This window comes from Narcine bancroftii, chromosome 6 (genome assembly GCF_036971445.1).
Source record: "Narcine bancroftii isolate sNarBan1 chromosome 6, sNarBan1.hap1, whole genome shotgun sequence".
Lineage (NCBI taxonomy): Eukaryota > Metazoa > Chordata > Chondrichthyes > Torpediniformes > Narcinidae > Narcine > Narcine bancroftii.
Window position 1 is genome coordinate 11,529,964 of NC_091474.1, and position 13,835 is coordinate 11,543,798.

At 37.5% G+C, this 13,835-nt stretch overlaps 1 protein-coding gene and 1 long non-coding RNA gene across 9 annotated transcripts in view; one reads left to right on the top strand and one right to left on the bottom strand.

Annotated features, from left to right (window-relative positions):
- Positions 1-3,951, bottom strand: part of LOC138735709 (uncharacterized) — a 54,035-nt gene extending 50,084 nt beyond the window's left edge. The window contains exon 1 of the long non-coding RNA XR_011339896.1: positions 3,750-3,951. This is a non-coding gene — a long non-coding RNA (uncharacterized lncRNA). The remainder of the gene's footprint in view (positions 1-3,749) is intronic.
- Positions 1-13,835, top strand: part of kif3b (kinesin family member 3B) — a 34,024-nt gene that overhangs the window by 13,052 nt on the left and 7,137 nt on the right. For all 8 annotated transcript variants that reach the window (XM_069883961.1, XM_069883958.1, XM_069883957.1 and 5 more), the window contains 4 exons: positions 4,434-4,535; positions 6,024-6,146; positions 9,827-9,945; positions 12,709-12,825. In XM_069883961.1, the coding sequence (XP_069740062.1) occupies positions 4,434-4,535; positions 6,024-6,146; positions 9,827-9,945; positions 12,709-12,825 (461 nt within the window). The remainder of the gene's footprint in view (positions 1-4,433; positions 4,536-6,023; positions 6,147-9,826; positions 9,946-12,708; positions 12,826-13,835) is intronic.

Here is a 13,835-nt window from a genome sequence, read left to right on the forward strand (position 1 = left end):
ATTGGGAGAGGGGTTATGGTATATTTTGTGCAGTCTATGTGGAGTGTAGTAGGTCCTACTAAAGTTATTAAACTATATTTGTTTATATTTAGTTGTATTAATATAGTTTAAGATATTTGAAGGATATTGCACTAATTAGCATAATTGTAATTGCATTCAGGATCTTATTCCCATTTATTTTTAATATTACTAAGTATAGATTGGCAAGCTACTGTTTAAATTAATGTAAATAGACAATGTCAGATCCTTAGTAGTGTACAGGGGTTCACGAAGCAAAAGCCTTTCAAACGGGGATTCTGTTGGAGTTTGAGGATAACATGTATAACTGTTACAGACCCAGCGTCTAATCTGAAAATACTTGAATAAATTATGATCTAAAAAATGAATTTACCAGAGAGTTGTTGAAAATTTGCTAAGTTATCTTGTCTACATAAACGTTCAACTGATTTTATACCACAGACAACCTAATTTTTAAAAATTCCATCTGCAATCAGGTGGAGGATATTGGGGATATTCCACAGAGAGGTTTTCTGAAATAATGAGGTATTTATTACCAATAACTGTGTGACTTTCTTGCCATACTGTAAAATAATTATTTTAAATTACTAAGGGTACTTAATAATATTTGAGTGCTTTCTTAGATGTTAAAAAAGGAAACACTTTAAAGGGAGCAAATGACAAATTTTAGTAAATGTATACAGTGCACTTGTCACAGGAGATATAAACGAAAATAAAACCTTTTAATTCAACTGTATTTAACTATTTACAATTGTGCAATAAAACCAAACATCAATAACCATTTGCAAAAGTTGCCTCTCTCCAGCAGCTTGAGAAAGGAAGAGCACGAGGGTGATTGAAAAGACGCGTATGCCTCGTCTGAGTGCTGCATGAAGTCATTCTGCGATGGTGCGTGAGGTTGATGAGTGTGGTATGGTTTGTTGCAGTTCAGTGGGAGCTTGATGCTGTCAAGCAGAGGATGACATTAGTGTAATCATGTCCCTCATGAGTGATGCCTGGTTCTGCATTTCCTGTTGGAAATCTTTGAACATTTGTCCAAACTCTGTCATCTCCTCTGACCAGGTAATGTCTGTCTGTCTGCCTCACGAGCCGTCATCTCCGCCTCCTGTACCTCTTTCCTCATCCACTCCTCATGGGCTGTCTGCACCTTCTCTTCACATCATCACAGTCCATTGAGTGCAACATCTCCCTCATTTCCTGGGTCACTACCTGTGCCTTGGTAGGTCTCTGTCTTTTCTTAGGAGGCAATGGAGCATATGCTATATTAGCAAGACTACTGTTTATGGGCAAACTCAGTTCTAAAACACATGACAAATATTTGTTGATCACAGGAAGAAATACTGGCTGCTTGTGAGGCGCAGGTTCTGTATTGCTGGGCTTGGTTTCCATGCAACTCAGAACCCCAGCATCGAGACTGATGCTGGAGAAGGGGAATGCAGCTGGAACAAATTCAGGGAACGATGGATCCTCCATGTTCTGTAGTGCAACTAGGTGTGCTGAATGGTTAGTACCCAAGATGGCATAGTACAGTTCAAATTAAGGCCAGTCCAATTGCCTCATTTATCTGGTTGTACTTTTTACGCAGACATTTCAGCGTGCTGATGACCTGGAACTTGTCCCGAGCAAAGCTCCAGTGTCTCATTTTTTGAGCTACACGATCTAATATCAGTCCATCTCTCACCTTGCCCGTTATGTGGCGGCTTATTTAATTCTCTGCCCGGATGGTCGGGAGCTCGTGAATCTCAGAATCACTCCAGTTGGCAGATATCGTGATCTTTGGATGCTGAGAACAGTCTGATTGTTGGTTTCAAATTTTTAAATCTCATGCTGAAACGTCACGCACTTAACATGTCATCAAAACGTCATATTACTTATCCAAGTTGGTCCCGGAATACCAGAAATGCTGTTAACATTGGGAATTTTACTAGGTCCCTTTGCAGAAAATAGTCAGGCCTGGAATGACTCCCCCCCCCCCCCCCAGCATAAAAGTGTGGCTGGATGGGATGAGTCAGCAGGAGCAATAGATGAAATTGATGGAAGGGAGGGGGAGGTATTTATAATGAGCTGAGTAATGTTCACAACCCTTTGGACAGAGCAGTTCCCATATCATATGCACACTGATAGGAGGTTTTCAGTGGTATAGAAGTTGTTCAGCTGTGCATTTATAACCATATATAACCATATAACAATTACAGCATAGAAACGTGCCAAATATCCTCAGCTTCTGAGGAAGTAAAGGTGTTGGTGTCCTTTCTGGCCATGTGGGTTGACCAGGATGAGTCGATGGAGATTGTTACCCCTAGAAATTGAAAACTGTCTACTCTTTTCACTTCAGCAACGCTAATATGGACTGAGGTCCGACACTTTTCCAGAAGTTGTTAACCAGTTTCTTTGACTTGCTAACATTGAAGGAGAAGTTTTTATCCTGGCGCCAAACCAAAAGTCCCTGTATATCTCTTTTGTACTTTACCTTGTCTGTTGTTAGAGATGCTGCCAATAAAAGTGGCATCATCCATGAACAGACAGAATTGAAGTGGTGTTTGTCCATGCAGTTGTGTACGGAGAATATAGAGAGGACTAAGTGTGTTGAGGATGATTGGTGCTGTCACAAATCCTCTCTGATTCCAGCTTGCAGGATCTAAATGAAAAGCAAATAATTCTAGTGTGTTGTGGTTTCCTTTATCTCTTAGGAATTGGAGTGAAAATTAAGCAGACTAATTTTTAAAAGATGAAATTATGCTATCAACTGAAACCACTTATTTAATTAGATATATCAGCATACACTGATTTTAAAACTACAATAATAATTACTAATGACAAAAGATAGAAGATTTATGTGGTGGAGTTGCTGTTGACCTAAATATTGCATACGGGTTAAGGATTTCCTGAGGGAAGTTGAACTCAATGTAATTTTTATGGGACCATTCACATTTTAAAATGTATACGCATCATAATTGGAGTGAAAGCTTTACAGTGTTAAATTATTGTGAATTACTTTTAGATTGCAAGTTAAATTTACATAAAACTAAGTGGTTTTCTAGGGGAAATGCTGTTTATCAGTAAACTAATCCAAGTTTGAAACACAGGAAAATGATGGGATGAAAATGATTATTGGGATTTCCACATTCTCACACTAGCCAGAGCATCATGACTACATATTTGATAACCTCCTATCCCTGAATTTGTTTCCTTTCCTGTGAAAGCAAAAAAAATCTCTAAAAGTCGATCAAATCACCATGTTCAATCTGATACTGTTTACAGTTTTGTTTTACAATAAGAACTTTTTTAAAAAAAGCATATTAATTAAGTTTTTGTTTTTAATGGGTTATCTCATGAAGAATTATTGTCTGTGAAACTAGAGTAAAGAGTATAAAGGAAAATCCTCCTGAGAGTCCACTTTGAAAACCATTCAGCCAGTTGATCAGTCCAAGACAAAGTAACTCTCTTAAATGTCATTGTGCACAACACATTAAGCAATTGCTCTCTTGAACATTGAAATGTGAACAAGGTGCACTGCAGTTGTTCAGTAAGCTGAGTTGGTATATCCTCTCAACCTGCCATTCCAGGAACAGCCTCCATAGCCACAGTCGACGCCGCTAAACAAACCAGTAAATACCAAATCACGACAGATGGACCTCTCAAGAATCCTCTCAAAGGAGAGTGGCAGTGGATTCCTGTCAAATAGTTCATCATTGTTATACTCTGGAAAGAAATAGCAAAATCTCTCTTACCTGGCTTGTGCCAGATTTAGTTTGTATACCATGTGATCAAATGTCTGTATGTTTGATTGTTCAATCGGCATTGTCCCTCCATCGACCTGGCTGCTCCCTCATTGCCTCTTTGGCACTGGAGTATGTCCATTAGTAAGATGTGTGATAACTAAGCTATAAATGTATTACTGGTTCTGTATTGTTGCTGGCTCTATTTCCTGGAGATCTCCACACAGTAATGTTATGAAGTGGTTCAAAAAGTTACTTTGTCACCATCTGAAGGACGCAAAGAATGTTGCCTTTTCCAGCAGCATCGACATGTGCTAAATTATAAAGCACAGGATTCCATTTCTAATCCTTTCTGGATCCTGAACCAGAATTAATTATGAAGCATAGAGATCAGCATTTTATAACATTTATTTGTCTCCCAGCAACCAGTGCATCATTAAACCATGAGATGCATTTTGATGATATGAAAGGTTTTCGTTGGAGATAAAAAAAAGAAAAAAAATGTACAAAACCAATTCTATTGGATGCAAATAAGAAACCAAGATGGAAATACTTGTTTATTATTTACTTTCAGATCATATATTTTATAGTTAAAGATTATAGATTTTTAATAAGAGACAATCATCTCAGAGAATCTGTTTAGGGCATAAAAGATTTCTAATTTTATGTAATTGAATTTCAATCTTATTTAACCAGGCTATGGAAAGCAAGCTTCTTGTTGGAGGGAAAAATATTGTGGATCACACAAATGAACAACAGAAGGTTCTAGAACAGAGACGCCAAGAAATTGCAGACCAGGTAATGGGGATTAGACAGGAAACCTAAAACATTTTGAAGTAACAAATGGAATTGACACTGTCATAAATATCTTAAGGTTATCTGCTTCAGTATCTTTCCACCACAGGATTTCCTTTCATTGACATGTAGCACTCTGGTTTCTTCCCAATTGTTTTTTTAATTACCCCTGGCTTAGGTGAAGGAGAAATAGTCAATAATTGTATTTTATACTTATGGTTAAAACGATGTGGGTCACTTCATTGACTATATTATGGAAAATGTACATATTTTAGTGGCCAGGAATATCGTTAATGAAATACCCAAAGATGAAAACAAAAATATATCTCTTAAGAATTTTCTGACATTCAAAGATAGAGATACATATTTTGTTCTTTTATGAGCTAGAAACAGATTGTTCATTAGTGTGTTGCTATTATGAAATGGAATACTTGCCAAATAGCATTGGATTATTTGTGACTGAAAAGATTGCATATTGAAAAATATTTTATTAATGATGCTATTACTGAAATGAAGTATTCATAGAAATGTTGTAGCATTTAAAGATTTTGCATAGCTCTTTGAGATCGTCTGACTAGCAAGAAATCCGAGCTCACTTTGATGATAATATTTCTTCTAGCTCTGCTTTCTTATGTGAGCCAAGACAGTGAGCACAATTTTTTTTAAATTTAGACATACAGTACAGCTGTCCACGAACTCATGCTGCCTAATTGAACCCAATTGATCTACAACCCCTGGTACATTTCTGAGCAGAGCAGAGCCCCTGGGAAAAACCCACGCAGAGACAAGAAAAACGTACAAACTCCTTACAGACAGTGTTGGATTCAAATCACTGTCCCGATCACTGGCCCTGTAACAGCATTGCACTAACTGCTATGCTAACCGTGCCGCCCCATAGCACAGGACTTTTCTGAGTGTGTCACCAGTTTTACCTGCAGATTGCCTTTGATATGTGATGAGGCTCTCCCCTCCATCCAAATTGGGGGCACTCTTTGAAAAAATATTTTTATTATTTATAAAATAAATGCACCATAAAACTGCTGCATATTTAAAAGCAATATTTAATTTTACATTTCAGTATTGGAATTGCACCTGATAAGGTCTTTTTGCTGGTTTTCCTGTTGATTTCTGTGGCCCAAGAGCTAGAAAATCAACACTGACCATTGGATTCTGTGGAGACTGTGCTGTTGCAGTGCGTGTGTCTCGTGGCTAACTTTGAACCAGAACAGGTTCTCAGACTTTCACCCATTCAAGTGCTTGTAATGTACCTGATCTCTATGGATTCCTTTGCAATTGAGCAGGTCTGCTCCAATAATTCAATGTGGTTTGATGTCAAATTCTGTTCATTCCTATAAAACACCCCAAAAAAATCTGCAATAAAGGTAATATAGAAATGTAAGCATATGCTGATTTTAAAAATGTGTAATCAGAAAAATGTAATGATATTGAAGAAAATTCTGAAATTGTTTCTGTGTTGACATTTGTTTGAAGAAACGACGTGAACGTGAGATGCAGCAACAAATGGAGACTCAAGATGAGGAGACACTGGAGCTAAAGGAGACATTCAGTTCGCTCCAGCAGGAAGTAGATGTTAAAACAAAAAAACTGAAGAAGGTAAAGTGGCTGCTGAACTTCTGTCATTTATTACTTTCAAGATGTACAATTAAATAATGTAAAATAAACACAAACAGAATAAAAATAGCATAGGTTGGGGATCAAAATACTCTGTGATTCAGATGGCATCAATACCAAGAAAATCAATTCATATTTTAAGGTTTTCATCTTTAAGGAGAACTTAGAATGGTAGGCTGTAATCAAGTTCTTATTGCCTGCAGATAATGGGCCAATAGAACCTGAGTTAAAAGTTCACCAAAAAAAATGGGCAAACATTATATGTTCTAGCTTGTCTTGGTACACTAACACACAACTGAGGAATGGGATGCAAAATAAGTAATCTGATTATCCCACCTCATCAGTCAGGCTAATTTATGAAAATGTGACATCATTCTCCCTGCGACACCAGATAAATATTCATTCAGAAGATCTTTGGAGAAGGAGAATATTACCGAGGTTGCAGTATCGGGTTCATATGGCCTGAATAGAAATTTGTGATGGATATAAAATGAGGTATTTTTATTATTTTCTCTGTTGCAACATAAGAAACAGGAAAAGGAAGTAGCCTCTTAGATCTCCAAGCCTGGTCTGCCATTCAGCAAGATCACGCTGATATATTTTTTTCCTCAACAAAACTTTAATTCTTTTCCTATGCTTCAAATTATTTTTATTCTTCATCTTAAATATATTCCATGAATCTGTTTCCACAGCTCTTTGGGGATGATAATCGCTGAGTGAAGAAATTGCTTCTCTATCCTAAATGTGTAAACCCTCATTCTAAAGCTGTGTCTTCTGGCTCAAGACAACCCCATGAGGGTGAACACTGTCTCAAAATCGACCTTGCCAATCCTCCACAGTATCTTCTGTTTCATTAGCATAGTTTCTCATTCTAAATTTCAAAAAGTATAGACCAACCTACTCAACCCTCTTTCCTCTATGTGAACTCCATTCCAGGAATTAATCTGAACTGTATCTCCACTGCCTCCAAGTTAATCATTGCCATGAATGAGACCCAAAACTGTAATTAATACTCTTGGTGTGGCTTCACCTGAATCCTATAATGTTTTACCAACAATTTCCTATTATTATACCCTTGTAATTAAGACAACATTGCATTAGCCTTCCTAATTCCTTGCTTTTGTCTGTGTTTCATATATCAATGTTTGAAATCTGGAATGAACCTCCTAGGTTGTTTTCAGGTACTCTGAAAATATTGAAACTTTTAGCTGTGAACTTAAAACACAACTCAAAAAAAAGGCATTTAGGGTTAGGGCTATTTGATTTAAAAGTCTTTAGATCTCTATGTACTGCTAACATCTCTATTACTAACTTTCCAACAATTGCTTTTTCATTCTTCCCATGTTATAACTTTGCATTTTCTTTTGTTCCATTCCATCTGTCAAATTCTTGGCCATTTATTTAACCTATGTAACTCCCTTTGCAGTCTCTAAATGAGAAATCCAGAGGTCTAATCTGTCTGGCCACCTCCTGTAGATAAATTTAAAACTTGCTACATTGTTCGGTGTAGAATTTTGATGAATTAAAGACAACAGTAAATGAACTAAGTGACAGTCCCTTGAAGAAGAGATTGATAGTGATGTGTTGTGACTCAGTCAAGGTCTGGAATTGGAACCTGACTCTGGCAGTGGGAGCAATTAAATCATCAGTTTAATAGGTAGGTAAGTGGCTGATTGCTGGCTGGCAGATTGACACATGCCTATTGCATAGTGGGGATGCTTCTGAGTGGGAGACCTGGATCCAGATTTCAGTATGTTTTAAGGCCTCAAGCTGGAGTCAGCATCAAATTGGCCATAAAGTGGTTGCGTCTTAATTTTCTTCCTTAGCAGACCGCTACAAAATCAGACATGGAATACAATTGAGAATTGGCCAAGCAATTCTCAGAATTGATTTTGGACCAACCTTGAAGTCTTCTAGCATCAGAGTGATTGTTGAGACATTGAGGGCTTTTGTGGTACCAATGGATGTAACCTGGAGGACATGTGTGTTGGCTTAAGCTAATGGCAGGAGTAAATGCTTCAAGGGAAAAAAAAATTAACTTCTATCTTGTCCTTGCCAATCTTCTGTCATAAATCCACCTATCCATGACATAATTACCATATATTTTGGCAGTTAAGACGACACTTGAAGCACCCAAAAAAGGGGTCATCCTATAGGGGTCAGATACAAAAACAGTGACCTTAAAATTCTACTCAAAATACCACTGGATTGGTTCCATAACCCATAAAAGCTGCTGAGGTGCACATTTTTACTTTGCACTGAAATCCATTACTGTGGTGTTTAAACCAATAAGAATTGTAAAATTTTTAAAAAGAATTTATTACAGTCTCTACTTTGACTTTATCCCATGCTTTGATCACAAAATCACACAGCACATCAAGTGATGCAGCACTCGTTGCCCCACCCTTTGTAAAGGATTTTTCAGCATTCATCATCCAATTATTCTATTCTTCATGCACATGATCTTTAAATGGCTTGCTCAAGCAGACATCTAATGGTTGTAATAGAGAAGTCAAACCACCTGGTATAACAACAATCTCAGTATTATTTCGTTTTAATGAGGCGCTCACGCTACGCGAGTGTGGATAAGAACGACATGCAGAACAAAGCCTTGGAAATTGAGACTGGTTTTATTGCTCTGGCCGTCGCACTTATATGGGCCACAGGTGCTGATGTCTTCATTCTTTCTCCATTCTCTTTACCATCTTCTCAGTTATGTCAAATGTCCTTGCAGAAGCACAATTGTTAGATTCCTTGGCCATTTCAATGATTTTTTAACTTAAAACTTACTTCATACTTTCTTTGTTTTGCTGGTGGCTCCATGATATTAATTTGATTTTTTTTTTAAATTCAACTGCTCAAGACAGAAGCTAGGAACAGACTGAACTGTGAATTACTTTGTGTCATCGTATACTACCAATATGAGCTAAAACCATGAAATTCAGACTTAAATTGGGGTCTAATCTTATCTGAATGTCTCCTTATCCACCGAAATGTACGATAGTCGGACTGACCTTTTGGAGACAGCGTTGTGCTTACAAAATAATGACTATCCATTGGGCTGAATGAGATAGATGCAGCAATTCAGAAGTGGGCATCCATGAAACACTGTAGGCCGAGAACCATAATTCTATTCTTCCACAATTTGTAACTTTGTGACCAGGCAGAACTTTCACTTCACAGTGATAAATATCTCAAGCCAAGGAACTAACTCCGAGGATTGTAGAAAGCATGCAGAAGCTTTGTTCAATGTACCTTAAAGTGTAGTGTCAATCTAATGCACTGAAACTTGAATGCACTCTAAATGGTGGAAGGGAAGCAGGAGTGAGCAAGAGCCCATCTCTGCACATTGATCCCTCCATTGTGCTTTCTTGTAGAAGATATGAAAATTCTTTAATTTTATTAAAATAGTTTTTTTTACTATTTTTCTGATGTTCTTGAATTTATAATAACAGAATAGATACTTGATCATGGTGAAGTTATTTTTAAGTTGATCATGTTTCATAAATTTGTTCTGTGATAGTGAAATACTTGCACAAAACTTGATTGATCTTTTATAAGTTGTCAGTTGTTTAAACAATTTATTTTTTGCAACTGTATTTAATCTACTTAATTGAACATAAAACACTTGGGTACATAAAATGAGTCTTTCTTCTTGTTAGCTATTTGCTAAGCTTCAGGCAGTAAAAGCAGAAATTGATGACCTGCAAGCGGAACACATTAAAGAACGGCAACAGTTGGAACAAACTCAGAATGAACTCACAAGGGAGCTCAAACTTAAGTATGTACCCTGTAATGATGAAGAAAGAAATATGAGAGTAACAAAATGATAATTAGTTCATTCTTGTGAAATCTCATGGTTGCAGGTAATAGATTCATTTTCATGATACATTTAATTTGCTGTTTAAGAAAATAGACTGGTCTCCAGAAACTGAAACACAGTCTGATTTTGAATGTATTTGTTTAACTTGTTAAAAGGAAAGATCTAAGAAATGGAAATTTTCTTCAGAAAAGAGCAAGTACCATGTAATGAAATTTTCAAAGTTATTAATTCTGTCAAACAGTAATTGATGGTAAATAATGATGGTGGAAAGACATTTGACCTAATTCCACCACAAGAATTTTAATGTTGTAAAACAGGTTATCTGATAAATATTTTAAAACATTAATAGAAGAGGCATTTAGGAAAAAAAACTTGCTAGTAAATGAAATTTAATGAAGCTTCAGATGCTGGAAATCTGAAATAAAGAGAGAAAATGCTGGGAACACAGCAGGTGAGAACAGTTAACATTTCCCATTTGAAAACCTTGATCAGAATTAGATACAAGAAAAAAAAGTTGGTTTTAAGTTGTAGTGGAGATGGGAGAATGGATAGATTGGGATAAAAGGAAACCTCTGACAGGATGAGATGATTATTACTGTAGGGACAAGTTAATGAGGAAAGTAAAGGATGATAATAAAAATAAAGAGTAAAATGTTATGAAGTACAGGGCTGTGGATCATGCCTCGTTGGTCAGTTGTGGTGATGGTGATAGAAAACTGAGCAAATATCTCATGGATGAAATGGTCAATTCTGAGAAAGCAAGTTATTTGGTGAATTTGCTACACTCTTCCAAAAGCTGCAGTACACTGATACAAAATGAAGTGCTGTCCTCACATTTGAATTGGGCCTTGTTTGAGATGTTGCAGGCAATAAGTTGGAGTGGAATACAAAATGGGTAGGCCAGGCAGATTGAGAAGCAGGTGCTTCAGAAAGCATTACCTAATATTTGTTTAGTTTCTCCTTTTAGAGATCGCATTGTAGGTACTGAATGTTTTACACTAGATTTTAATAAATGCAAGTGAATAGCTGTTACATCTTTTGAGCATTTTGTGGAGATCTTTCCCTTGCACCCTGGTTTGCTCTTTATCTCCATTAACCACACCCCTTCTTGGGGAATTTCCCTATGGACCTTCTATGCGCAGTTTGACAAGAAAAACAGGCAGACTCCAAAGAAAGTAAGTACTGTCTTCCCTTGATGAATGGGCCTTTTCCATAGCTGTGACCAAGGCGAGGGAAACCCTATCCAAGGTGAACCCACACAAGGCAGCAGGACCAGACAATGTGGCAGTTAGGTACTGATAAACTGTGTAGACCAATGTGGCGAAGGATCTTGCAGACATCTCTGCAGCAGTCAATTGTTCCTGTAGGTTTCAAGACAGCCACCATCATCCCGGTGTCAAAGAGGGTGACAGTTTCAACCCTCTATGTCTACTGTCCAGTGGCACTGACCTCCACCATTATGAAATGCTCCAAGTGTCTGGTGATGGAACACATTAAAGTGCACCTCCCAGAGACACTGGACTCATTTCAATTTGCCTACAGATGGATCCATTCCACTGATAATGCTTTTGCCTTGTCCCTCCATTCCACTTTGTCCCATCTGGAGAACGACACCTCATATTCCGGGCTGCTGTTCATTAACTTCATCAGGCATTTAACACGATCATACCCATGAGTCCAGTGGAGAAGCTGTCCTTGCTGGGACTCAACACCCTGCTCTATAATTGGATTCTGGGCTTCCTAACAGAAAGTCAGGTTAGCAACAGAATGTTGAGCACCATCACACTGAGCACTGATGCACCTCAGGACTGTGTCCTAAACCTGCTCTTATTCACACTACTGACTCACAACTGCAATGCCAGATCCGACTCCTACAGAGTTCTCAAGTTTCCAGATGACATGACAGTTGGCCTGATCAGCAACAAAATGAGTCGCATGACAAAGGTGGAAAATATCTTGAAATGGGGTGAGAATAACAACCTGAGTCTCAATGTAGACAAGGCGAAGGAGATGATTGTGGACTTCAAGAGGACCAGGGATGATCACCACACCTTCCCCATAACCCCCCATGCCCTCCCCTAACTATACATTAATAGCTTGGTAGTGGAGAGAGTTGAGAGCATCAAAATCCTCAGAGTCCACTTTAGAAGTGACCTTTTGTGGACATTAAGCATCCCCTCACTTGTCAGGAAGGCACAACAGTGACTGCACTTCCTGAGAAGACTGAGGTAGCCAACAACGAATCTCCTGGCCAGCTGTAACACATGTGGTACAGTTGCAATAGAGCATCATATTGGAGAGAGGATCTCTATTATTCAGCTCCAATTCCTTCCATTGACCAGATGACCTCAGCTTAACCCCATGACTTTGGCTGCACCCTCTCACATACAATATTCCCTTTATCTTGTCCATCCCCCCACTTTTTTTTGTCACTTAAAATGTATTTGTTTTTCTCTTTCTCAGTTATTAACCTGAAACTCTTTTCACAGATCTAGTCTCTCACCTGCTCTGCTGATTAATCTTTCCTCTAACAACTTCTGCCATATATAATTGGCAATAGTCTTTTATCAAAAAAAGTAGAAATTGCATTCTTGCAAAACACAGATACATAAATGTGTGTGCGATTATACTCGTGTGTGTACAAGAAAAAAATACATGCATATATATTTTACATAGGCTTGAAAATATTCAGATTTGACAGAAACATTTTATTATTTGAAGGCACCTCGTAATTGAGAACTTCATACCATTGGAAGAAAAGAATAAAATAATAAACAGAGCTTATTTCGATGAAGAAGAGGATCAGTGGAAGACACAACCTATCACACGAATTGAAGGGTGCGGTATAGTATTCATACTTGGTTAGATTCACACAGAATTTACAGCAGACAAGGACAATATAGCCATCTTAATTATGCCAGTATTAATGACAAATGTAAATCTCTGCCTATCTTGCAAACCCTCTTGTAATTTCCATCTATTTGTCTATCTTCAAAAGCATTTGAGTTTTCCTTTACAAGGCAGCTGCACTGTTTATCACTGGCAATTGGCTTGCCCTGTTTGAACCTAACTATCTTTAATTTCTTTGCCCATTCCTCCACTTATTGTTCTTTTGGTAATAATAGAGCAGAGTAGCTTTGCCTTGAATTTAAACATCACATTATTTGGTATCTAATCTCCTACAGTTTTTAATTTTGTTGTAAATTCTGAGCTGTTACTGTTTTTTAATTTAATTTAACAATTCCACTTGACTTGATCATTATTTTCATTTCTTTACTAGGTCATTTTCTCTTATTTTTTAATCATTTTGCTTAATTGATATTTCCTACTATTGATTAGTGACTTCTTAAATGCTGATGTCCTATTTAATATTATACCTGCATAGGTGTCCCATTAACAGTTTATTTAATTTATTGTTTTGTACTCTACAGATGATTTCCTGTTCTATCTTTTATAACTCCTTAACCATTCCCTGCCTTTTCATGGGGAAGATTGATAACTGGCTTGAGTTTACCAGTCACCTGTACACTGGACCATGCAGTTTCTTCTCGCTTGATCCAGGGAGCAACTTTAATGGGAGATATACTTTGGTTCAAGGCAGTACAGGGAAGGTTTGTTTTTGAGTCCTGGGATGGAGGGCTTGACTTTGAGGAAAAATTAAGACCATACTCGTTGGAGTATTACAAATAAAAGGTTCTAAGGAGTATTGATACTGCAGATGGTAAGAGGATGTCCCATGATAGAGGAATCTAGAACTATAGTACCTGGTGTCTTCCCATTTAAGATGGAGGTCAGATGGAATTAATTCTCTAAGAAAAATATGGATCTTTGGAATTCTCTGCCCTGAA